The sequence below is a fragment of the Grampus griseus genome (assembly GCF_964374135.1).
Source record: "Grampus griseus genome assembly, chromosome: 9".
NCBI lineage: Eukaryota > Metazoa > Chordata > Mammalia > Artiodactyla > Delphinidae > Grampus > Grampus griseus.
The window spans coordinates 101,012,738-101,039,811 of NC_139003.1; the positions used below are offsets into that span (position 1 = coordinate 101,012,738).

Here is a 27,074-nt window from a genome sequence, read left to right on the forward strand (position 1 = left end):
AGAGAAAGGAGTCTATTTTGGATCATAGTTTTACTGACTGGATGCCATCTAAATTCCCTCACAGCTCTGATATTTATGATTCTACTAATGAAAACAGCTAGGGACTCACATTGATGAGACTGTTTGTATTAAGTGTTTATTAAGGATATTACAATTACTGATAATGGTTGAGTATTGGATATACATATTAAATGTATGAGCACATCTATCATTATATATATATCAGACCTCTATTTTGAACTCTGGGCTCATAAATCCAACTACATACTTAGTTGTCTCCAAATGTTTCAGGATATCATGAATTTCTGTTACTATTTTCTTTAAAGTAGTATTTAATTTCCAGGTCTAGCCTAGATTCTATTAAAGGGGATTGATAATGGTAATGATGATCATGGTGATAATGATGGTGATAGTGGTAGTAATGATGATGATGATGATTCCATTTTTCTTTTTAAATACATAGAGTCTAAGAAAAACTGTTTTATTATTTTTTTCAAATAAATAAATTGGAATCAGAGCAGTAAAGTAAATTTTCCAAGATAGTACAGCTAGAAAGTTACAGAGAAAGGCTTTGAACTCAAATCCATATGATTTTGAAGTTATTCTGAGATTACTCTCTCATTAAATAAGTGACTACCATTTCTTTACCAATTACAAATTTATCCTCCTACTAGTTTACCCTTCCAATAGGTAAAGTTTATTGAGACATTCAATCATCAAATTGCCCTGTCTTTCTGACAGGATGATTCTAGAGCAAGTTCCCACTTTCTTAGGCTCTTGCCCAACCAAAGCCTAATGGTGTCCTATGATGTACGATATCTCTCACTGCAACAAATATCAAACCCAGTTGTTCAACTACAGATGTATTTCTGGTAGTCTTTGGCTGGAGGATATCTACATGCTCTAGAAATGCTATGGCCAGTGTCAAGTAGAAGATGATCATCCCTTTTCTTATTTTGAATACTACCTTCCAATTATATTAGTCTATGAGTATTACAGAATTAAGTCCCCCATCTTTGTGTGAGGGTGTCTTATTCCAATAACCTGGGATGGTATCATGGGCTCACAATTCCTCTTCACACTTCCTTGTGAGCCTGTATAAAGAGGAAAAGCTAATCTGTTTTAACCACTGAAATGGAATTATGAATGTGGCTGCCATCAACCCCTTAACATAGTTTATAACACATAATGTTCATCTTGTCAGATCTGTCTCATTGTATCTGTATGTCAAGATTATATGTTTCTGAAATTGTCATCTTAAACTTTAGTGATGGCCTTTAATCTGATCATTATGGCCCTGGAATTTAATTAAAGTACTGACTTCAACAGAACAAAAAACAGAGCCCTGTAGCATTCTTCAGAGACTAGCTTCTACCTCAGAGATTCTCATTTTAAGCAAGAGAAAATGAACTAACTTGGTCAAACACTTTGCTAATGTAAACCTACAACCTGATAATGCTCTTTAAAAGAGATTTCATTTATATCTGGAGATGTGTCTTAAGTGTATTAAGTCTTTTGGATTTGGCATGAGATTAAAAAATTATCAGAAGAAATAGAAGTACTCAAATGGAAACAGGGAATAATGAGGATAACATCAAATCAGCACTTAAGAAGAATGACAGTAAACATCAGGAAATAGAGATCATAAAATCTGATGAGAACATAACTTCTGAGAAACCAACATTCAGTCTTATATCATCCATTCCCTACACCAGTTACCTGAGGAAAGTCAAAGAACTGAAGGCACAGCCAGGGAAGGACACACTTTTTAATATGAGTTAAGATATTTGCTTCAAGCTTCGGAAGAACTCCCAGCTCAATTATACTTAAGTGGAGAAATGCTTCTCCACCACCACCTCCTGTTGCATAAACTAAAATTCACTGAAGCTGTCTTCTTTCCTCTTTCTCTTTGATTTCAGATTGTTTAGTATATAAGGACGAGGGCAAGCAAAAGCAGATCAAAGAGCAATAAAATGTTGAGTGCACTTTTGTACCAGCAGGAGGAACAGGGAATTTGAATGATGATGACTCCGTTTAATTGTTTTGTCTAGATCCTCTACATCCTAACTTCTACTAACCAGAGCCCTGGGCCTGAGTGGGGAATCTAGAGATTGGGAGCTGATTTTCCATAAGTAGCCAAGAGGCAGGAAAAGATATACACATTCTAGAATTTAGTTTGAATCATAAATACCAGAAACTACAAATTGGTATTTGTGTTAATTGACATTTGGATTCTGTGTGATGTTTCTCACAGCCCCCAGTATACTGTGAATCATTACCCTTATCCTAGATAGGACTAGTGGGTGATGAAGTTGCATGGACTTAGCACAGTGCTCGGCAGATTGTATTTTGTTGTGTCAGTAAACAGATATAAATGAAATTTTATTTTGTTAAACTAAATATAATAGCATAGAGAGTAGAGAGTATATTCACAAAGATAAGCTAAGTCTTGTAACAGATCTCTAGTTCTCAATAAGGGAATATAATTTTGTTTTTCATTAAAGATATATACTTATTTAGATAGGTCAGGAAGCTCAGGTCCGCACAGTTATTCAGGGACTGAATCTGTTGGAGATTCTATCCCCTTTATCTAGCCAAGAGCCCCTCTGGCCCGCCATGAGTGTAAAGGAGAACAGTGAGAGGGCACACCCTCCCCCACAGGCTGAAACTCTTAACCCACATCTGGCATCCACTCTCACTCCATTGGTGAATTCTAGTCACATGACTCAATCTAGGTGCAGGGGAATCTGGGTAATGTAGTTCAGCTGTGTGCCTGTGAAGAGGAGGTGGACCTGTTGAGCATCTATCTAGCCAGTCACTGCTGTAGAGAATATGCTCCAGAAACCTTATAAAACATTTCCTTACAGTGTTTGCAGAGCTGCATGTATACCTGCTCTTGCTAGACCCTTTGTAAGATCACTCACTATGATAGTGATTAACTGATGCATACTTCTCAATATTTATTAACTTCAGTTTCGTATGTAAATTCCAAAGGGACACAATGAATAAATAAACAAGTTACGGGTGCCTCCAGTCACAGCCCAGTGAGTCATAGCTGTCTTGTTCATCAGTCATGTGGTAAATATTGTTGTCAGGTGCCCTCATGGATGGGCCTAAGCACCTCATCTGAATGCACCACAAATTTGGCCCTAATATTTAGTAGCCAATAAAAAGAGAGAAGAAGATAAAATACTAAGAAGAAAATTATCATTTAAGGAAAAGTCTTACTATTCTTCAGACGTGTACCAGAAGCAAATGATCTTGTAGCATTCTCTAAAATTAAAACATCTCATCTTATATAAAAGTTGCCTGTCTACACCCTTCTCAGTGCCTTACATCTGTCAATCTATTTAATTTCCACACAATCTTATGAAGTCCCAAAATTATACCTAATTTACCTATGAAGAAATGGAGACTGAGATGAAATAATTTCCCCAAGATTTTAGTTATAAGGGAGATCAGATTTGAATTCTAGGCAAATTTGATTAAGTCTGTACTTTTAATCATTCTATTAAACATCCTCTCTCTATACTTTATAAATATATCCACATTATGAGATATTGTGGAGAATTTTGTTGTCTCAGCCATTTATAACATAGTTACAGTGAATGAATCATCACTGGGGATAAAGCACCTATAAACCTCTTTTTATTTCTTTCAATATTTTCCTAAATTTACCTCACTTATTGGCATGCCAGAATGTGTGTGTCATATGGTCATGGATAAAGAGTCCAATAAGAAATCTAACATGTTAACAGCCTCATCTCAAAAAGATGCAGGTGTAGTGACTGGGCAAGAGGAGAGTAGTATAATTTCATAGACTAGGATCCAGGTGCTATAGCAGAGGCTGCTCAGGAAACACTAGGGTAAACACTGCCCCCTTCTCCATGGCCTACTGCCCACAGCTGCCCACAGATCCTCACTCCTTTCAAAACTCAGAGCCAAGGATAGGCTCAGGGTAAGCCCAGGCAGCATTCGAGGGTCCTCCCCATAATTAATGGGCATTATAACAAAAGAGCCCTTGTTTACAGTAATATTTTTATTCAATTTGTCTTTACAAGCTAAGAAAGTATTTAATTTCCCTTAATGATATTAGCCATCCCAGCCTTTATCACCAGATAGGACATAACTATCCTGCTTTCACTTAATTTATAAACCTCATTAACACCTTTGCTTTTTAAACGTGATTGCAGATCTCCTAAGAATTGAGAGCTCTCTGAATGGTAGGAGAATTATTATGATTCATTGTTCACCCTGGAAATCCTGAGCACACACTGATTTATGATGGTGAATCCCCACTGAGGTGAGCAGAATTTGGGGGTAAGTGTAGGGCTTCTAGGGAAGCTCTCTTACTGCTCTCAGACTCAGGCTCCCAGTTTAATACAGAGCCTGTTGCTTAATGCACAAAAGCATGAAGGAATCTAGGGGGGAACACCCTCTAGCAATAACCAGCTTGAGAATGTCATTTCTGCCACCTGAAAAGTAATTGTATCCCTTTATTGGAAATGAAAAGTTAGGGCAAGTCCTAAATATTCCAGCTGGTATATGTTTTCCTCCCTCTGGGGGGATGACTTTCACCCGTGGTCTGAACAGTCAATCAGTTAAGTAGAACAGGACTTGCATTACTAGTTTCTGTTCTTTTTCTGACAAAAGGTCACATCTCCACATTTTCCCAGGCACGGTGTTGATTTGCTGTAAAGATTCTTATCCAGAAGATCAAAAGATCAAAGATTGTCCTTAGGTCCAGAAGAAAGAAGTGGCTTTCAGAGCTCATGCTGTCATTAACAATGAATGTTTACAGTACCCCACAGTGTGTGCTATTATATTAGGTCTTATATCATTTTCACAGTTCATTACAAAGAGAACTTTGATGGTGATGATAGGAGATAGAAGATTTTTTTTAATGCAAAATAAGAGTTAACTCCTGCCCAAACCAGGACATTTTCTAGAGGCAGAGTGACACATTGGAGTGCTTTGGATTCACTGGAGGGAGCCTGGTTTGTAGAACAATCAAGAACACATAACAAGACTGCTGAGTTCCCATGAAAGAAGCCAGGTTGCTTCAGGAAAATATCTACCCACAGACTTAGGTAGGCAAGTCACAAAGCATTTGATATTTATTCCTTGAACTCATTCCAATCTGCTTTATTACAGCAGCAGGGGGCCTCCATTTGATATATAAATGACTATTGACTTCCATAAATTAAGAAAAAGAGTTGACGAGGTTTAATACTTTAATGAATTTTTATTAGTTGTCAGATGCCCAAAGTTCAGACAGAGAAAAAAAGAAAAGATTCTTGTTTTTGTTAACCTTAATTTTTAGACTAAAGAGAAGCAGTCATGACTCATTCTGGGTAAAGAGTTAATGGAGTCTGGGTAATTGAGAGTGAATTTTGCACCCACCAGGACTAGTGGTTTGCTCCTGACCCTCCTAGCAGCTTTGTACCTTGTTTCCAAAGCTCTTTACAAATCATCATAAAAGAGAAATGATCTCAGAAGCACGTAAAGCCTTTTCTACAACCACTTTTCCAATAAATCTCAGACACATCTTTCATTTTGATCACAGAAATGCAAATTTTCTGACAGGCAAACTGCAGCATGACTAAGTCCAAATGGAGTACAGTACGTTTACTCAAGTGGAAAGGATAATGCAGTGAAGCAAAATGCAATGAAACATAATGGAATTCACTCAACTTCAACTTCCAAAATCATGCATGCTTTCCATCATTGGCTTATTGTTTAGCACTGGATTTGCACATATTATTTTGAAATGCTTAAACCAGTTAGAAAGAAAAATAATGTTTACACACTGCAGGTAATTATGCACTTGTTTCTCCTTACATGTATTTTTCTTTTTTTTCCTGTAGCTTTGATTTGTAAGAAAGTCAGATTTGATAGGAGTAAAATAATTCCAAACTAAACAGGGATATAGATTCTAATTTTTGTTATGCTGGATTTCATACTAGGTTCAAAAAGGGAAATATGGGGTCTAGCCTCTCCTCAGCGTGCAGGATAATGGTTGCTAGGCAGCCTCCTGTTTGCAGAACAAAGAAAGAATGTCTTTATCTACAGATGAATTCAACAATGCCTCATCCTCTGTGTTTCCATCTGAATTTATGTGGTGGGACAGGGCTGCCAAGCAGCAGGATTTCATGCGCGGTAAATACCAGCCCTATTTGTGAGGGTCACATTGCTGCACAAGGGTCAAAGTACAAACACAATTGGGCATCACTGAAACAGATTGTCATTACTCAGAGAAGCCAGCCCAATAACATCTAAGAGGCTTAAAATCTGCATTATGGATATTTTCACTGAATTTTATTTCATCAAAGCAGTACATGTAAACAGTAACTTACAAAGTTAAATTAGTAAACATAATGGGCTATAGCTAAAGTGTTCTCTACTGCATCACTTCCTGCCCCTATGTCTTCCTCTCCAAAAGTCACCTCTCAGCTCAACTCTGGTTGTTTAGTCCTCATAATTATATGTGTTATAAATAAATTACTGTCTCATTGGATTTATTAATTTTAGATGTTATTATCTACTGATGCCCTGTTAGGGTAAATGAAGGATTAGCTCTCTTGCATTGCCAAAACCTTTATCTGCCTCCCTCCTTCTCCTATTATAATTCCATTAAATCTGGGGGTTAAAGCAGTGTTCAGTGTTTATATTATTAAAACTTGCCATTGTGTCATAAAAAGATCACATTTACCTTGTTTTCAATTTGTCCTGAAGTTAAGTATTTCCTTGTTTATCTGTTTTATTTGCTTAGGCTTCTTTGTACATATTACATCTTCCAACATCTTCTATTATCCTCTCAGTACAGTTTTCCCAAAATAATAAAATTCAAGAAACCGTGAATTACAAACTTTCCTTGGAGGTCTTCCTCCTGGAGACCTTTCTTCTCCTGTGTTCTCTAGGTTTGCTCCCAGCTATCTACGTTTGAGTTCCCTTGACTACTGTCACTCTACGTTGCATACCTTATTTCTTGTACATGAAGTTTTCTCCTTTCTTGTTTTAGTTTGGGTGGAGCGTATCCTCCAGTAGTTTCATCAAGTCACAATGATCATCCAAGGACAGAGGTTGTGGTGATGACAGGCCTCACCCTTTCTCCTGAACTAACTGCTCTAAGCTGGACTGAAGGTCCCCTCTGCCTGGTGCAAAGTTACCTCTCATGCTCCTTTCTCATTGTTTTCCCAACATTCCCTTTGCTTATCTCCTGTGTTGAGTACCTATTTTTTTTGGTGCAGCAAGTCTTCCTCTTTCCTGGTACATTCCTTCCTTTGGGGGAAAACATCTCAAGTAGCTTTCTAGAAAAGGAAGGAAGGAGGGGAAGGAAATGTTTAGAGATCTTACATATTGGACAGCACCCTTATTCTATGCTCACACGTGGCTGAGTTTGACTAGGAATCTAAGTTGTAAATCATTTTCTGTCTATATTTGAAGGTACTGCTCCACTGACTTCTGGTTTCCAAGGTTGCTGCTAGAAATCTGATGCATTCTGTTCCCTGAGCCTTTTATTTGATCTTTCTTTCTCTCCAGAACTTTTTTTTTTACATCTTTATTGGAGTATAATTGCAATACAATGGTGTGTTAGTTTCTGCTTCATAACAAAGTGAATCAGTTATACATATACATATGTTCCCATATCTCTTCCCTCTTATGTCTCCCTCCCTCTCTCTCCGGAACTTTTAATATCTTTCTAAGTCCAGTGTTCTGAGATGTTACTATACGGTGTCAATATGTATCTATTTACTTGAATGTTGCTACCTCTTGCCAACATCAAAACTCAGGATTTAGCAGGTTAACGTGGAGGTATAGGCACCTTCACTTTTTTAAAATCTCTAGGTAAATATGAAGAGAAGTAAGGTTGAGAAATACTCAGTCATTTTACCATTTTTTACCACAAATGGTAAAATAGACCAAAAATCTTTTGAACCCCTCAATATTTTCTATAAACTCTATACCCACTTTTCTTTACTCTGCCTTCTTATCAGGCATACAGAATCATCATATTCTTCCCTATTTTGTTCCTTCTCTCACATATGATTGTTTCCTATAGCTTTCAGCATTTCAGTGCACTTTATTAAGAATCAACAAGTTATCACTTATTATGCACCTATGGCAATCCAGGTTCTCTAGACTTGCTACACCATTAGATCACAGCTGTTATTACAATATTTGGCAATTGTGGAAATAGAGGCTCAAAGCAATAAACTAACGTGTAAGATCACTCAGCAAATAAGAGGCAAAAGCAAGGTTTACATCCAGTTCTGTCTGATTTCAAGGCCTGTCTTTTATGCTCTTTCTTTGCTTCCTTTCTTCCTTTCTCAAAAACTGTAAACTAATGTGAGATGTGTTCAAATTACAGGATGAAAAAGTCATGACTTGTTTATCTAGTTTATGAATGATGTACATTTGAAAGTGTTAGTTTATGTATCCAATAATGTAATCTAGATCTAAAATTATGTTACAAGTGTTTGCGCAGAGCAACAGGATTAGTTTAATGTGGATAACTGAATCTTCCAACATTCACTTGCTTAAGCTCTAGTCTCATATAAGCTCCTTGAAGTGGTTTGTTATAATCCTGGCAAAATGCCTACTAAAGAAATAGTTGAAAATTTTAAAACCATTATTTAAACACAATCCTTTCTTGACTTAAATCTAGACTCTAGGTTATTTAGCTCTAGCATATCTGTGTGGATTTTAATTTTCAAATGATGATCTTTCATACACCCAAGGCAATATTTATCTGGTGGGAAAGTTGCATTAGTAATAATTTACATTCTGCAGGCAGTGGGGAAGAAGGCACTTCTGCTAAAAGGAATAACATGTGTTTTTATTCAACTTTTGCAAGAGAAAAGGGCTTGTTATAAAAATAAGTCATTCCGCTGATGAAAGAATAATGCTTGGAAATGCGCCTGTGGACAATACATCACTTATGAGAAACAGGAAAATAAAGCTCTGTATGTGTTGCTGTGTGACCACTCTTCTATTCATACAGGAGCCTCACATGGAGAAAGAGGGGTGTTCAGCCTCTGAAGCACTCTTTCTAAAAATATGTACATATAAATCCCCTCCTCAGTCTCTTCTAAAATGAAATAAAGATCAAGAAATTATATTGTGCTGTTGAGCTACATAAAATGAAACCAGAAACATTTATGTTGACATGAATTATATCAACTGAGGTAATAAATGGGTTTAGAATGAAATTTAAGGCAAAGTACAAGTGTAGAAGGGATGATTCCTCCTTCAGAACCCTTGGTTTCAAAACTAAAGGAGCAAAACTATCTATTTAGTTGATATTAGATATATGTTTTACCTATAAGATACTTATCCAATGCTGAAGTTCCATTGTATATATAACCTTATGAATGGACAAGGCAATTCTATGATACCTTAATTTTGCATGTAGTTATAAGAATTCAAAATATATAAAACCCTTTTTGTGAGGGGATTCTTGACCTAATTACTCATCTTTGTCTCTAGTACAGTAGGAACTGAATTTTGTTTGGATATCATGATGCCATTCTGGGTACTTGTAAAATAATTTTCAATTTTAATTCTCTGTTTTCATAGAACTTCTCATCCTGGTCTTATTTCACTTAAATCTCTCTCTCTCTCTCTCTCTCTCTCTCTCTCTCCACCTTTCCTTTTCTCTCTCAATCAGTCTGAATTTACCTACAACAGGTTGAATTATGCCTAGTTCTGGTTTTGACATAAATACCAGTGAATATTTTGAAAAGTCACAAATTCTGTTTCTTCGTCTCTATAATGAAGAATTTACTACATCACTGGTTCTCAATCCTAGTGGCATCACCTGGGAAACTTTAAATTTATTAAAACTAAAACAAAACAAAACAATGTCTATCAATCATTCCCCTTCTACTCTGCTTCATTTGGGTCTTGCCCAGAACCCAGAGATAGGCATTCTTTAGAACTGCTAAACTAATCCAGTGATTTTTTTTTCAAATTTTAAGTTGTACATAAATCTCCTGGGGAATCTTATTAAAATGCAGACTCTATACATTCAGTCTGGGGAGGGACTTGAGATTTTGCATTTCTAACAAGTTCTCAGAAAATGCTAGTGCTTCAGGGCCAAGAGTGTCACTTTAATTAGTAAGGATCTAAATTATCTTTAAGAATACTTTCAGGAAAAGAAAGAAAGAAAGAAAGAAAGAAAGAAAGAAAGAAAGAAAGAAAGAAAGAAAGAAAGAAAGAAAGAAAGAAAGAAAGAAAGAAAGAAAGAAAGAAAGAAAGAAAGAAAGAAAGAAAGAAAGGAAGGAAGGAAGGGAGGGAGGAAGGAAGGAAGGAAGGAAGGAAGGAAGGAAGGGAGGAAGGAAGGAAGGAAGGGAAGGAAGGAAGGAAGGAAGAGGAAAATGAAAGAAAACAAACATATAATTAATGCATTTTTATGGCTTATAAAGGCCTGACATTTGTTAGAAACAACTGAAGAACTAGATATAAAATTTAAATAATGAAAAAATTTTCACTCAAATAATGTTTAATATTGTTATAGGAATTCACCAGAAGGAATATTTCCAGCATTACAAGTTTGAGATTTTCACATAAAATACATAATTCTATCTTAATAAATGGAATTTTCTGAATCCCTAAAATTCATCATGAAGGTTGACTATTAAGATAGTTATACTTATATGTCAACTTATAGGGTATTTTTCAATGAGATTTACATTTAAATCAATGAATGTTGAGTAATGCAGATTGCCTTTTTAATGTGGGTGGGCTTCATCCAGTCAGTTGAAGGCCTGAGGAGCACAAAAGGTCTGGGTTTCTTAAACAGAGGGAGATCTCCAGTAGTGTACCTTCACACTTCACCTACACCATCTGCTTTCCTAGGTCACCAGCCTGTTGGCCTTCAGACTGGAATTGTACTATGAGCTTTCCTGGGTTTCCAGCCTGATGGAACATACTACACTTTTTGGATTCTCCAGACCCCATAACTGTGCAAGCCAATTTCTTATTCTCACTATTTATCTATCTAGAGACAGATATAGAGATAGAGATATAGAAAGATATAGTGATATAGATCTATCTATCTATCTATCTATCTATATATCTATACCTATCTATCTATCTATCTATCTATCTATCTATCTATCTGGATATATATATATATATATATATATCCAGATAGATAGATAGATAGATAGATAGAGTTAGATCCCACTGATTCTGTTTCTCTGGAGAACCTGCACTAATACAGATCAGATTTTGGTACCAAAACTAAGGTGGAGCATGTCACAATACCTCTTTTAAAGTGAAGGGGTAGTTGTTTCAAAAGGCCCTTCCAAAGCCAAAAGGAGATATAATACCTAGTGGGTCTATTTGGATTTTGGAGGCAACATACTTCTCATTTAGGTGTGTTACCCCAGCTCTTTCATCTCACTAGGTAAAAGTTACTAGTTTTGAGTAAGGCTCAAAACAAGAGTAGGCTCTGCAGCAGGCCCAGGCTGCCATGCAAGCTTCTCTGCTTCTTGGGTCACAGGATCAGCAGAGCTAAAGGTGCCTGGAGTGTCAGTGGCAGGTAGGGATGCTGTTTGGAGCCTTTGTCTCCAGTAGCTGAATCACAGCACAGGTTGTTCTGAGTTTGGAGCTAAGCCCTGTCATTCTCCACAGATAACTACCCTCTTTTTAAGACACAGTTTGGGGTCTGTTACTCAGCCTCAGTGGAGGCTGAATGCTTAACCATGAGCCACCAGGTCACCACAGGACCTGAGCTGCCCACCACGAGCTGGGTGTTATCTGACCCAAAAAGCCATGAAGTTGGGGGTGATAGCAGCCTTCCATCACCAAATGGAAGTGGTGTGTATGAAATCAGGCTTGAACAGAGCCTGAAGGCACAAGTAAGTTACCTGAGGAAGTGGCCTAAATGCCCATGGACCCCACTCCTGTTATACGGCTTTCTCTCTCCCAACTTGCACCTAGTGCTTCATGGGGAGCTCCCTGTGACCACTGACAGAGGAAAAGAAGACTCAGGCCTGGTTTACAGATGGTTCTGTATACCATGCCAGAACTACTGGAAAGTGGACAGCTGTAGCATTATGACCAATTCCTGGGACAATCTTGAAGGAGAGTGGTGAAGGGAAACCCTCCCAATGGACAGGACATCAAGCACTGAAACTGATTGTTCATTTTGTTTGGAAGGAAAGATGAACAGATGCACAGTTATATACTGATTCATGGACTGTGACCAATGGCTTGTCTGAAGAGTCAAGGAAACATCCATGGAAAGAACATGATTGGAAAATTGGTGACAAGGAAGACTAGGGAAGAGATATGTGGATAGACCTGAGTAGACAAAAATGTAAAGATGTTTGTTTCCTGTCAATGTTCACCAAAGGGTGACCTCAACAGAGGAGGATTTTAATAATCAAGTGAACGGTATGACCATTTTGTGGATATGAGCCTCCTCTTTTCCCAACCACCCCTGTCATCACCCAGTGGGCTCATGAACAAAGTGGCCCTGGTGGCAGACATGGAGATTAAGCACAGACTCAGCAATGTGGACTGCCACTCACCAAGGCTGCACTGGCCATGGCCACTGCTGGGTGCCTAATCTACCAGCAGCAGAGACCAACACTGAGACCCCCATATGGTGCCATTTCCCGGGGTGATCAGCCATCTACCTGGTAGCAAGTTGGTTACATTGGACAACTTCCATCCAAAAACAGGCAACATTTTGTTCTTCGTGGAATAGACCCTCTGGATATGAATTTGCCTTCCTTGCACACAATGCTTCTGCTAACACTACTGTCTGTGAACTTACAGAATGCCTATCCACCATCATTATATTCCACCCTGCACTGTTTCTGATCAAGGAACTAACTTCATAGGAAATGAGGAGCAACAATGAGCCTCTGCTCCTAGAATTCACTGGTCTTACCATGTTTCCCCCTATCCTGAAGGAGCTGTCTTGAGAGAAAGTAAATTGGCCTTTTGAAGACTCATTTACAATCTCAGCTGGTGGAAATACTTTGCATAAATGGGGAAAGTTTCTCCAGGAGACTGTATATGCTCTGAATCAGCATCCAAAATACAGTGTTACTTCTCCAATGGCCAGGATTGATGGGTCCAGGGGTGGAAATGGGAGTGGCATCACTCGCTATACCCCTGGTCACCTACTAGAACAATCATTGCTTCCTCTTCCCATTACCTTATATTCTGATGGCCTAGATGTCTTTGTTACAAAAGGGAAGGAGACATGATAAAGGCTCAGTTGAACCACAAGTGAAGACTTCTCCCCAGCCACCTTGGATTCCTTATGCCTGTGAATCAACAGGCAAAAAAGGTAGTAGTTACTCTGCTGGATGGGATGACTGATCCTGTCTTCCAAGGGGAAATTGGAGGTCTACTCCACAATGGAGGTAATGAAAAGTATGTCTGGAATACAAGAGATCCCTAGGGTGTTTCTTAGTATTACCATGCCCTGTGGTTAAGGTCAATGGAAAACTACAAAAACCCAATCCAGGCAGGACTACTAATGACCCAGTCCCCTCAGGAATGAAGGCTTGGGTCACCCCACCAGGCAAACAACCATGACCAGCTGAGGTGCTTATTGAAGCAAAGTGAATTAGTAGAGGAAAGTAGTTATAAATACCAGCTCCAGCACATGACCTGCTTCAGAAATGAGGACCATAACTGTCATGAGTATTTCATCCTTATTTTGTTATGAGTGTGTGTGTGTATTAAGCATCTTGGCTTTCTTCCTTCTTTAACCCTTTATTGAGGAACATGAGATATATTGATTTTTATATCATAGTATTTAAGTATTGTAAGTTTTCCATTGTAGTATTGTAGTTTTGAAATATCAAGGAGAAGAATAAACATCATGCAAGGACTTTTCATCCTCCTCTGGGAAAGTGTTAGTACATTTTCAGGTGTATGCAGGACAGTTGTATCATGTTAGCTGAAATTATGACTTTGTTATTGTCTTTATTTGGAGATTAAGTATGGTTTAAGGAGATGCATATGAGTGCCAAGTTGACAAAGTGTGGCCTCATGATGGGTAATTTTATGTGTTAATTGAAAGGGTGTTTTGGGATGAGATTTATGTATTTAAATTTGTTAACCTTGAGCTGATTGTTCTCTATAATGTGTGTAGGGATCATCCAGACAGTTGAAGGCCAGAATAGAACAAAAACACTGGCTGCCTCAAGCACAAGGAATTCCTCTGCAGACTGCATTCAGAAGTCATCTGCATCAGAGTCCCTCCTGGGTCTCCAGCCTGCCAGCCTACACTGCAGATTTGAACCTTTCAGCCCCCACAATTACCTGAGTCAATTTCTTACAAGTAACCTCTCTACATATATGCATATCCTATTGGTTTGTTTCTCTGGAGAACTTTGACTAATGCAGCGATTCATCCCCTCAGGAAGCATCCGTCCTTGTTATCAAACCCTTCTCCCACCCACTCCCCTGTGGGCCTCACATGCAGCACAGACCACCAGCAATTTATTCACTCTTATCCGAATCACACATTCACAACTGGAAGCATATCTTCTTCCTTAGGCATTCACCATCCCGCCCTTCCCATATCCGTGACTTGTAGTCACTCTCCTTGTCTCCTCTAATTAATTTTCCAAATCTTAGCCACAGGGACACTTCTAGATCATAAGTGTCCTTGTTTAAACACTTAACTGGCAAAGGTTTTCCTCAGACTCAGTTCCAAGCTTGGCTAAGAGACTCCATGTGATGGGGTCTGCTCCCTCTCTCACACTTCCTGTGACCACATTTGTTTCCTTTGAGCTACCTGTTCCTGGTGTGTTCTCTTTCCCGCAGCCCTCAGTTGGTGGCTCTCCTTTGGGGATGTATTGATCAAGGTTCTCTGGAGAAAACAAACCAATAAGACATATATAGATACATAGAAAGGGACTTATTGTAAGGCTATGAATGACTATGGAGGCTAAGTCCCACAATCTGCCATCTGCAAGCAGGAAGCCCAGAAGGGTTGTGGTGCGGTTCAAGCCCAAACGTGAAGGCCTGAGAACCAGTGCCAGTCCAAAGTCCCAAGACCCAGGAGCACTCCTGTCCTGAGCACAGGAGAAGCGGGATGCCCAGCTCATGCAGAGAACAAATCTGGCTTTCCTCTGCTTTTTCTTCTCTTCAGGCCCTTAATGAATGGGATGTTGGCGACCTGCATTGGTGAGTGATGTCTTTATTCAACCTAATGATTCAAATGCTAATACCTCTGGAATCACTCTCACAAACACACCCAGAAAAAATGCTTCACTAGCTATCTGGGCAACTCTTAGCCCAGTCAAGCTGACACATAAAATTATCCATCTCTGGTGTGGGGAGGGGCATGGTAGTTCTACCTTCTGCTCATCCCCATTTTCTCAGAACCTTCTGGAAGCTTTTTCTACAATGCCTAAGCCCAACCTTTCTTTGTGCTCTGTTCATATACTCTGGGAAAGTGATCATCACACTTTATTCAAATCACATTCTTTTTTTAATGAAATAAGTCAGACAGACTTATATGTGGATTCTACAAAACTAAAATAAATGTATATAACAGAACAGAAACAGACTCACATATAGAGAGAACAAACTGGTGGTTACCAGTGAGCAGCAGGGGGGAGGGGCAAGATGGGATAGGGGATTAAGAGACACAAACTACTATGTACAAAATAAACAAGATACAAGGGTATACTGTGCAGCACAGGGAGATATAGTCATTATTTTATAATAACTTTAGATGGAGTATAATCTATAAAAATCTTGAATCACTATGCTGTGCACCTGAAACTAAGATAAGATTGTGAACCAACTATATTGCAATCACCTTTTTAACTATCAATGTCCTTCACTCACTATTAAACTTCACAGTCTATAGTGCCTGGCATTGAGATGGTACTAAATAAAGTTTTGTTTATTGAATGAATAACAGAATTTTCTATTGTTCTCCCATTGTGTGTAGCAAAAAAGCTATTGTAATCAAGTGGATATCGCCTTTTTCTCAAATATTTAGTATATGGGATTTAGAATGCGGAAATAAAACATTCGGTTTGGGATTCAGAAAACAGAAATTTAAGTTCTCAGGTCTGAGGTGTTTTGACTTACATTAATACAAGTACTTTTCAAGTGTAGCTCTTCCCCTTCCTGGTCTATTGAGCATACCTGCTAAAGGAAAATAGTATGAGTTTTCTGTCTGATTTTTGTTCTCTTATTTTTTTCCTGCCAAGGAGATTTGGGGCACATAAATCATTAATGTGTGTTTTTATATATCTTGGTGGTCAGTGATGAGAGAGTTTAAGGTAACATAAATCCTTTTTGTGGTTATTTATGAGAGATACTTTAGGAGTGTAGAATTCAGTACAGGTCCTATGGATGACCTTCAGATAAGAGCCTGGCTTGAGCCTGTACATTTGGAAATGGACAGAGTTCTTTGTACAGGCTACTTTCAGTAGAATATCATAGGAGCATCATCTACTACTGTAACTCTTCCCATTTCTCTTTTATAAGACTTGTTATTTTCCTAGCTTGGGAAGGAGTAAAAACATACCAGCTACTGATCACTGACATTCAAGTACAAAACTAAGTACTACAATAAAAACTTGGAGATAATTTTGTTCAAAAATAGTAGGAAGTGAAAATTTAACTTTGTCTATGAAAAACTCCCTAAGTTTCTATGTGAACATAACTGATGGAAATCTGCTTATATTATTTGACACAACTGTTTAATTGCTCTTCATCTTCACTGATACAAATGAGGACATACCTCTTCTTTAGCTCCATATACTGCTCGAGGGTAGAAAAACGTACTTCCTTTAAAATGTATAAAATCAGACTATACACTGGTGTGATTCCTCATCACTGCTTGCTATGTTCACTGGATTTTAATGTAGTAATTCCATGACACACACAGAAACATTCACTATAAAATGAAATGTCCAAAAATTGGAAAAAAAGGACTTTACCATTGCAATGATTTCAGAAAAGTAATTCCATTTTACAGAAAAGAGATGCTAGGCTTAATGCCTTCTATTTTGTTTCAGTGTGATCACCTGAAAATGGCATGAGAGCAACACATAATTCAAATATCTTTAAAAATTGAACCATGTACTTTTACAGCTCTAATAGGAAATCAGTACAAATCTACTTTTTACAGGACAAATATGTCTGCATGGTTATAATGCCAATTGTCCTTACCTGTGATTCTCCCTCTCTCCCTCTCTCTCTCTCTCTCTCTCTCTCAATTACCATTCCTGGAGTTTTATAGAATCAAAGATATTCTAACAATAGATGAAGTGATTTGACAGATGCATTACAAGGTCTAAAGAGTACCGTTTGATATATCAGATTTTACTGTTCAAGTCATTTGCACAAACATTTGCTTATGGTGGTTGTGTATAGACCACTATAAGAATGTCACATTCATGAGCAAATCATTCCCTTAATGTAATCATTGCATCTGCTTTCTAGAGCAATCTAATTTTTTATATCAATCTCTGTTCAGATCTTATATGGAAAAATATGTTAATGTAACATTCCATCTCAATGAAGACCACAAAACTGTTGAAAAATAAAGAAACCAGCAAGTGGCTATAAACTAGCATGTTTAAAAAAAAGGAATTAAAAAATGTATCCATTATTTTGGGTAAAACATGGCTATGTTTCCTTTCCATCAGTATAAATGATGGGAATGTCTGGTTCTATTCTAAAATCTGTTACTATAAGTTGCTTTAGAAGGACAAAAGTTGAGCAACCACCTGGGAGTGTCATGCTGAGTGTGGACTGTGAGTTAGACTGCATTCTAACTCATGTTCCACTTGTGCCCCCTGTAGCCTGAAGCAGGACATGTACTTGCCCTGACCCTCATACCTCTGGTCTCTAAACTGAGGGCCACACCTATCCCATTCACTGCTGTGACACTGAATGACATAGCCTATAAAGCACTTAGAATGGCGTTAGCACACAATATGTGATCAATAAAGATTATCTGTAAATATCAACATTAATAGTATTTGGGTTCTTCTATGTACTTTGAAAAATATAGGAACATAAATAGTATTCATTCTGAAATTTTCTGTTCTCTAACTCACCTTGTCTGCTTTGACACTGAGTTTTTAGTGCTCTCATGGAGTGAATTGTTGTTTTTTGATTTATTGGGAGAGGTTGACCAATATTACAATAATCTGTTCCTTGAAAGGTAGTGGAATTCAGTTTTAAAACATTTGATACTAATGTTTTCTTCATGGGTTGACTTGTAGCTACTGATTCAGCTTTTTAATGATTATAAGACTTCCAGGATGTTATATTTTTCTAGAAATCTTTCTATTCTGACAAAATTGTCAAATGTGTTGGCTTTTATTATCTCATTAAAATATCAATATCTGATGGTCCTATGCCATTTCCCACTTTTCGTTCTTCATAGCAGTGATTTTTGCTCCTAAATCTCCTCTTCATCATCCTTCATCTCCATCCATCTTGGTAGAGGTTTGTCTTTTGTTTTCTTGATTTCAATTTTGTGGTTAGTTTTTGTTTCGTTAGTTAACATTCTCCATTTTTTCCCCTATCATCAGTTATTTTGATATCTATTCTGTTATTTTTTAAAACTTAAATTTATGCTTAGTTCACAAACATTCCCTCATTCCTACGTCCTCATGTAGTGTTTAATGTTTTTGTTTTCCTTTAAGCATCATTTTAGCTGAGTTCCACAAGTACCAGTGTATTCTACTTTCATTATTTTTTAGTTACAAGTATGTTTTTACATTTCTACAGTAATTTCTTCCTATATCTATATGGTATTTAAAAACATTGTTTTCCTTTTACTGTATGGAGGTTTTACACTTATCCTCTCTTTTATAAAATTCTAATTTAATTATAATATGGACTAATTAATATAAAATATTTCCAGTTTTTGCCACTTGACATATTGCCTATGCCTAATAAGAAGTTAAATTTTGTAAATGTCACATGGGTGCAGGGTACTATCTATATTTTTCCAATAAATCAAGACATTAATTTTTTTATGCAAAGTATCTTTCTAACTTAACTTTAATCACTTTGAACTTTCAATACTTTAAAAACCAGTTGAGCACTCCTGATTTGACAGTGGGTTTGTCAGCTTCACTTACAACTTGCTTTATATTTACATTATTTCATTTTATTTAGACTCTCCATGCGTTTATCCCATAATGATGCCTTTGTCCTATGTCTTTTTGTCCAATATCAATACAATACAGATCTAATATTAATATACATCTTAGATTTTCTGGACTTTATTTTTTGATGTGATCATACACACACAGAGTTTTTCAAACTCTCACGACTTTTGAAAACATATTATTGAAGTATAACACATATACAGTCAAATCTTAAGCTTGATAAACTCTGACAAACTGAACACACCCAAGCAACCACCACACAGAGTAAAAGCAGACAGAACACTTCCAGCATCCCAGGCATTCACTCCGTGCCCCGTTTCAATTACCACCCCTACTCCAGGGTTGACTACCATCATGACTTCACACTCTAGTTTGGCCAGCAATTGAATTTTACATAAAGGGGATCACAAAGTGTGTACTCTTTTGTGCCTGGTTTACTGAACTTGAGCACTGTGTTTGTCAGCTTCCTCAACGCTATTGCATTTGCTCATTTTACCCGAGTTTATGTATCCGTTCTCAGGAAATGGGAGTATGCGTAGCTTCTAGTTGGACTATTTAACCAGTGCTGCTCTGATATTCTTGTACGTAGCGTTGGGTGCTCCATGTGCTCATGCTTCAATTATGTCACTTAAAAATATTATAGAAATAAATTTTTCCTGCACCCTATCTGAAAAATTGCTTTAAATCTCAAGTTAGACCATTTATATAATATTTTTAATGACACATTCACACACATATATGTCTATATATGTAATAATATATAGACATGTATATAAAAATTTTTTTTTGCCTTGATATGATTTTATTACCTCTTTTTTGCGTTTTAAAAAACCAATTTAATTTTTTTTTCTTTATTACATATTTTCCATCAGCTGGCTTGGAACTAATTTACTCAATTTCTCATTTCTATTGTTTTAGTGGTTAATTTTGAAATTTTAATGGGTACTTATAATATTTTAACTCCTCACATCTTACATGTTACTACTGACAACATTTCAATTCAGTCCTCTTAATTCTGCCCTAATTGTTATCATCAATGTTCCTTTATATACAATGTTTGCTCAGATTTTCTAATGTGTTGCCTTTTCTTAGGGATCACTTTTCTTCTTTGTTAAGTTCAACAAAGTTCAACTTAAAGTTCAACAAATAAATTAAAAGGAAATGTTTATTTGTATTCCTCTGAGAATATCCTCATGTCACTTTGTCTCTTGAGAAGTTATTTTGCTGGATATACAATTCTAGGTTCACAGATATTCCTTAAGTGTCTCTTGGAGATGTTACTCTACCATGTTTTGGCTTCTATTTTTGCAGTTGCAAATCTGTTGCTTGACACACTGGCATTTCTTTGGAAGTGAGCTATCATTTCTCATGGTCTGCCTCAATTAACTTTGCCTTTTCTTTGCTATTTTGTCTATAGTTTCACTAAAGTATGTCTAAGAAAGAATTTCTGGTTTCTTGTTTTTTCTTCCTTTCCTTCCTTTTCTTTCTTTGTCTTATGGCATACCATAGTACTTTCTGTACTTGTGAGTTTGTACTTTTTAATCATTTCTAGGAAATTCTCAGCCATTCATCTAATCAATTATTGCCACAGCTCTCCTCTCTCTTGAACTCCTGTTCAAATATCAGTGTGACTTTCTCTTTGGGTTTCATCTCTTAACTTTTCTTCCATCATCTCGTTACTTTTTATTACATTCTGGATTATTTCCTTACATATACCTGCCAATCCACTAGGTTTCTCATGAGCTCTGAGATGGATGTTTAATGCACTGTTTGAGTTTGGAGTTTTACAAATTTGTATTTTGTGCTACATCTTTTCAAATATTTTCAGTTAGAGTTATTTTATATTCTGTATCTGATAACCAACTCTGTTATTTGTTGGTGACTCTTTCTTATAGTGGTTTCTTTTCCTGTGTGTTTAGGATCTTTTATTCTGATCTCCCATTGGTTGAAATTAATCTGTGGAAATCCAGGGACAAAAATTGTGGCTGTTTTCTTCCAGGAGCATTTTCTTCTGTCTGGAATCAGAGTATTACCCAAGCGGGACCACTCTGGCCAACTTTCAGAATCTCTAGTTTATTCTAAAAATATTCCAGGCCGTCCCCGCCGGGGAGGCGGGCGGCCGGGCGCAGCTCCGGGCTACAGCGTCAGCTCCCCCCGCTGCGGCCGCGGTGGATCGGGTTGCGATGCGGCGTGGAGACAGACAAGCAGGGCTGCGTGACCGCGTGGTGGTACATGGTCGCACAGAACCTGAGATCTTTCCCATACTCCTGTTCAACACTCAGAAGAAAAACTTCCACTCTGTGTACCAGCTTTACAAGTAAATCATTAAAAGAACATATTTTCCCTCTTCTGATGAACATGCTGATTGTTTTCTACCTTTTCAGAGCATCATTTCTTGCGGATTTAAAGAAACCAGAGTTAAAGATTCCTCACACAGTGAACTTCTACATCAAAGTTGAACCTAGGGTGATTCTGGGTATCTGGCACACAGTTCCTAGCTGTCGCGGGGAGGATGCTAAGGGGAAGGGCCGAAGCAGCTCTCCATGATGGCAACCCAATTATTGTTTATCTTCATGGCAGTGCAGAACACAGGACAGCTCCTCACAGACTTGAGATAGTAAAGGTGCTGAGTGATGGTGGTTTTCATGTCTCGTCTGTTGACTATAGAGGGTTTGGGGACTCGACGGGTAAGCTGACGGAGGATGGGCTGACTTCAGATGCTATTTGTGTCTACGAGTGGACCAAGGCAAGAAGTGGTACCACCCCCGTGTGTCTCTGGGGCCACTCTCTGGGAACAGGAGTTACAACAAATGCTGCAAAAGTTCTAGAAGGGGAAGGATTCCCAGTTGATACTATTATCCTGGAAGCTCCATTTACCAACATATGGGTTGCAAGTATCAATTATCCCTTGTTAAAGATTTACCAGAAACTTCCAGGATTTTTAAGCACAGTTATGGATGCCCTGAGGAAAGAGGAACTAGTCTCCCTCAATGATGAAAATGTTAAATTCCTGTCTTCTCCCCTTCTTATACACGGTGAGGATGACAAAATGGTGCCTTTGGAATTTGGAAAAAAGCTCTATGAAATTTCACACAATTCATATAGGAACAAAGAGAGGGTGAAGATAGTGATCTTTCCTCCTGGCTTCCAACACAACTTCCTTTGTAAAAGTTCCACACTGTTAAAAACCATGAGAGATTTCCTGAGCCAGCAGTGGGCATGAGGTATGAGTACAACGGAGAGCAAAGACTTGCTCCAAACACCACTTGTCATGTATATTTCTTATGTAAAACTGTACTGTGCTGCTTGGATGAGCTGAAGTTACTGACATTTCTACAAGACACTTGCCTTTTAATAAAAGAAAGCATGGATGCTGGAAATAAATAAATAAATAAATAAAAATATTTCAAGTTCTCCTCTGTCAGTTTGTTGTTGGCCCAATGTTTAGACTCTTGTTTATAGGATTCATGTTGACATTTGCTTTTTTCAGCTCTTGTTTTCATTCAGATTATTTTTTGCCTCTTGGAGATTCCCCTTACTTTGTGCAAGCCCATAAGTACAATTAAAAGTGTGTTATATGCAGTGTTTAGTTGTTTTCCAGGATCAAGTTCCTTCTGAATACATTAGTATCTTGTTTTCTATATTATTTGAAACGAAAGATGTCAGTTTAGTGCCTTCGTATGCATTGTAATTTTATTACATTTTTTTTTTACCTGTCTCAATGAGTGATATCACTAGAATTTTCCACCATAGATCCTTTTGTCATAAAAGACCATACGTGTAGATATAATATGAAACACGAAGTGAAAAGCACTCTTAGTAAGGGATGAAAAAGTAGCTGTTGTATAAAATGGGCATAAATTCTTATGTGTTACTCTTTAAAAAAATAGATAAAAGTAGTATTCCTTGCCATTGTTGCAGGAATGGTGGCTGAGCCAGTATTTTACATGTCCTCATGCACCTCCCAGTCCTACTGTGGTTGGGCAGAACCCAGTGACAAATTCTAGACAGTGAGCTACGGATGAAGGTGATGTGTCATGTCCAGGAGAACAAGAGAGCTGAACAGGACACTCAGGCGTCTCTTCCCTCCCACAGTGTCAAGGAAGTTCATGGACCGACCTTCTGGAGCCTCAGCATCAAAGACGCTGTATTGCTCAGCCCCTTCCCCAGCAGCAGTGCCCTAGATTACTGCTCAGACCAGCAGCGAATATTCACCCTAGCAGGATTAGTCATGGAGATTCGAGGGGTGGTTCTTACAGCAAAACCTAGCTTCACCTGAGCAGTCCAGTGAAACACTATTTTAGGGAGATTCTTAATAACCATTTATGGGAACATTTTTTTCTGAAATGCAGCGTGTTCACAACCAAGTTCTTCGCCTTCTCTCCCTGCCCCACCCTCCCACTTCCGTGTGGTGCCGTGGCTTGTGTGGGAGAGTCTTTGTGGAGCATGGGGTGATCATCATGTATGAAGCCCAAAGCAAGTTCCTTCACGTTCATCCTCACTTTGTCTTCTGGAATATGACCCTAATTAGTGTACCTGTTTCAAAGGATTGTTCTGAGAATGAAAACAGTGATTGCATGGAAAGCACACATCATAGAAGCCAGCACAAAATATTCTCTTTAAGGTGATAGCCAGTAACCACATTTGATACAATATATTGTCTAAAATGCCCAGTTTCTTAAAAAAATATGTAGCCTGCATAGAAACATGAAAGTATAATTATGACACATACACTGGAAAGAAATGGGCAACACACAACTCCCTATGAGAGAATCTGAAAGAAGTCACTAGAGAAATGCAAGTTAAAATAACAAGGAGGTGCCACTATACACTTGTTAGAATAGCTAAAATCAAATCCCAATGTAATGGTTAACTTCGTGTCAACTTGCCTAGGCTACTTGCCTAGTTGTTGGGTCAAACCCTAGGCTAAAGGATGCTGTGAGGATAGTTTTTACATATGAGGAACATTTAAATCAGTAGACATTGAATAGGGCAAGTTACCCTCCATGAACTGGATTCCACTCATCCAATCAGTTTGAGGCCTTAGAAACAAAGCCTGCAGTTTTCTAAAGAAGAAGAAATTTGGCCTCAAGAGAGCTACATAGAAACCCTGCCTACGTTTCTAGCCAACCCTGCACATTTCAGAAATGAGACCACAACATCAACTCTTACCTGAATTCCCAACCTGTCTGCTTGCCCTATGGAGTTCAGACTTAGAGCCCTCACAACCCTATGAGCTAATTCCTTAAAATAACCTTTCTCTCTCTCTCTTTCTATATATATATATATATATATATATACATACACACACACACATATGTATATGTATATATATATCACATATGTAAGATATATACATTATTGTAATAAGATTACAGTTGTTATTGTGTAATTGATAAATGGTAACATATATAAAAATAAGGCATTTCTTATTTTATCTATATATCAACATAAGATATGTATAAAAGATATATAACTTACTTTTATATATAAGATATTATATATATAAATACATATATCTTATTAATATACATACATATATACATACATATACATCTTACTGGTTCTTTTTCTCCATGCCAGTCCAATTGATGGCAAGATTATGGAGTAACAGGAACTCTCATTTATTTTTGGTGGAAATGCAAAATGGTTCAACAATTTTGGAAGACAATTTGGTAGTTTTTTAAATAGCCAAGACTAACCTTACGATATGATCCAGAAATTATACTCCTAGGTATTTACCAAACTGATTTAAAAACTTATGTCCACATAGAAACTTGTAGCTAACTGTTTATTATAGCTTCATTCATAATTACCAGAATTCATCTTTAATAGACAAATAGATAAAAAGATTTTAGTTTATCCATGCAATGGAATATTGTCCACTGATATAAAGAAATGAGCTATCAAGACGAGTAAATCTTAAGTACATATTTCTGAGTGAAAGGAGCATTTCTGAAAAGACTACATACTGTATGATTACATTTCCATGGCATTCTGCAAAAGTCAGAACCATAGCAAAAAAAGAGCAACATCTGTGGAGGCAGCTTGTGGATGTCTGCTGACCTGCCCCCAGTTTAACTGTGGAAAGGATGAAAATCAACCAACTAAAGCCTCTTGAAATGATCCTAAGGACAAACAGCTGATGAAGAAACATCAATTCAAGAAAATCTATGAAATTCCAGCAAAAGAAGTGAGAGTATGGCGTTTGACTCAAGCGTACTCTCTCTTTCCCCATCTCAGCTCTACAAGTCAGACTCTGCTCCAGAATGCAGCAGCAAGAGCACAGGGCACGTGCGCCCCTCAGCTCCTTTCTACATGGAGGAAGCTGGACTTCAGTGTTTCTTATCCCTCCCCCTGCAACCTGTTCTTGAGGTCAAGTCCTGGGTGAGTGTGGTCAAGAGGTGGGGCCTTCTTCCTCCACCCACCCTCCACTCATGCAAGAGAGGCTTTGCCTTGGGCACAGCAGCTGAGAATACTGGGGCACTCATTGCCTTTGCCCATGTCACACAGTGGTGGTGCCCCCCGCCCCCCGGGAAAGGGAACCTGAGAGGGCATCCGTCTGCTTTCATGCTTGCAGACCTTCCACTGGTGTCATCTTCTTTATGAGTGTGTCACTCAGGCAGAAGCTTGACGTGATGGCATCGCTAGTTCCAAAACTCTAGCTCAAAGATTTTCCTTGGGGGGGTGGAGAAGCAGGGTGTAAAACAGCTCTGTTTCTCTTCCCAAAGGAAAAGACTTCATTTATGAGAGAGAATGAAGAAGTTCAAACCTAAGAGTAACCTCAAGAACAGTGGGGGAGGTCATGGTGAAAGGCAATTAGGGGAGATTCCTTGTTTAAATGAAGATACAGCCTAGACCATATAGACTGCATAGTCTGAGGAAGAGAACTGGGGAATAAGACAGCTGGAAAGAGCCCTCCTGATGTCAGAACAAGTACTGAATTGGACTTCAGAAACAATGCCTTCCCATATGCCATAGTTTTATTAGATTAGGTTGTAAACAATGAATGTTCCAGGACATTGGTGAAAACAACAGCAGGATCAGCCAGAAATACATCAAATGAGTGTGTTCAGGGAAGACAGTAAAGAGAGGCCCACCAGTATCACTGCCTTGCTGGGGAGTGATAGGCATAAACCAAACTGCACTTCCTGGAGAAGCAACAGCAGAGGTTTAACACTGGGGCTGGAACAGGATGGGGGTAGGGAATGGAGGGGGATGGGGAGGAAAACTTCACTAAAATAATCCAGCCAGTTAGTAAAAAGTAAACCAGCTAATAACAATAACAAGACCCTGGGAATTCTCTGGTGGTTCAATGGTTAGAACTTGGTTCTTTCACCACCGGGGCCTGGGTTTGATTCCTGGTTGGGGAACTAACATCCCCACAAGCCACACAGCATGGCCAAAAAAGCCCAAAAGAAACAAAAAACAACAACAACAATAAAAAACAAACAATAACAAGATCCTGGGATGGGGAAGGAACCAGTAACCAGATTTGACATATTATCTAAAATGCCCAGTTTTTTAAAAAATATTATCTATATCTATCTTTATCTATCTATCTATCTATCTATCATCATGCAAAGAAATATGAAAGTATAAGTATGACACATACACTGGCAAAAAAAGAGCAAAACACAACTGCCTATGAGAACATATATCAGATTTAATAGGAAAAAAATACCTCAAAAGAACAATTATAGTAAGTTCACAGAACTAAAGAAGAGCAAGCATGACTAAAGAATTAAAGAAAGTATGAAGACAATGTTGTATCACATAGTAAAGAATGTCAGTAAAGAGATAGAAATTATAAAAATGAAATCAACTTGAAATTCTGGATTTGAAAAGTACAATAAAAAAGTCCAATTAATCTTCAGAACTCTTCATCATGCAAAACTGAAACTCTGTACCCATTGAACAAAACTTCCTATTTCCCCCTCCCCC

At 37.9% G+C, this 27,074-nt stretch overlaps 1 protein-coding gene across 1 annotated transcript; it reads left to right on the plus strand.

The window, feature by feature from the left end:
- Positions 1 to 15,073: 15,073 nt before the first annotated feature.
- On the plus strand, positions 15,074 to 22,353 carry LOC309827186 (protein ABHD12B-like; the record flags this gene model as incomplete). Its single annotated transcript, XM_082661723.1, is given in 3 exon segments — positions 15,074 to 15,165; positions 21,224 to 21,658; positions 21,660 to 22,353. Coding segments are annotated over 3 exon segments (1,221 nt in total).
- Between the last annotated feature and the right edge of the window lie 4,721 nt (positions 22,354 to 27,074).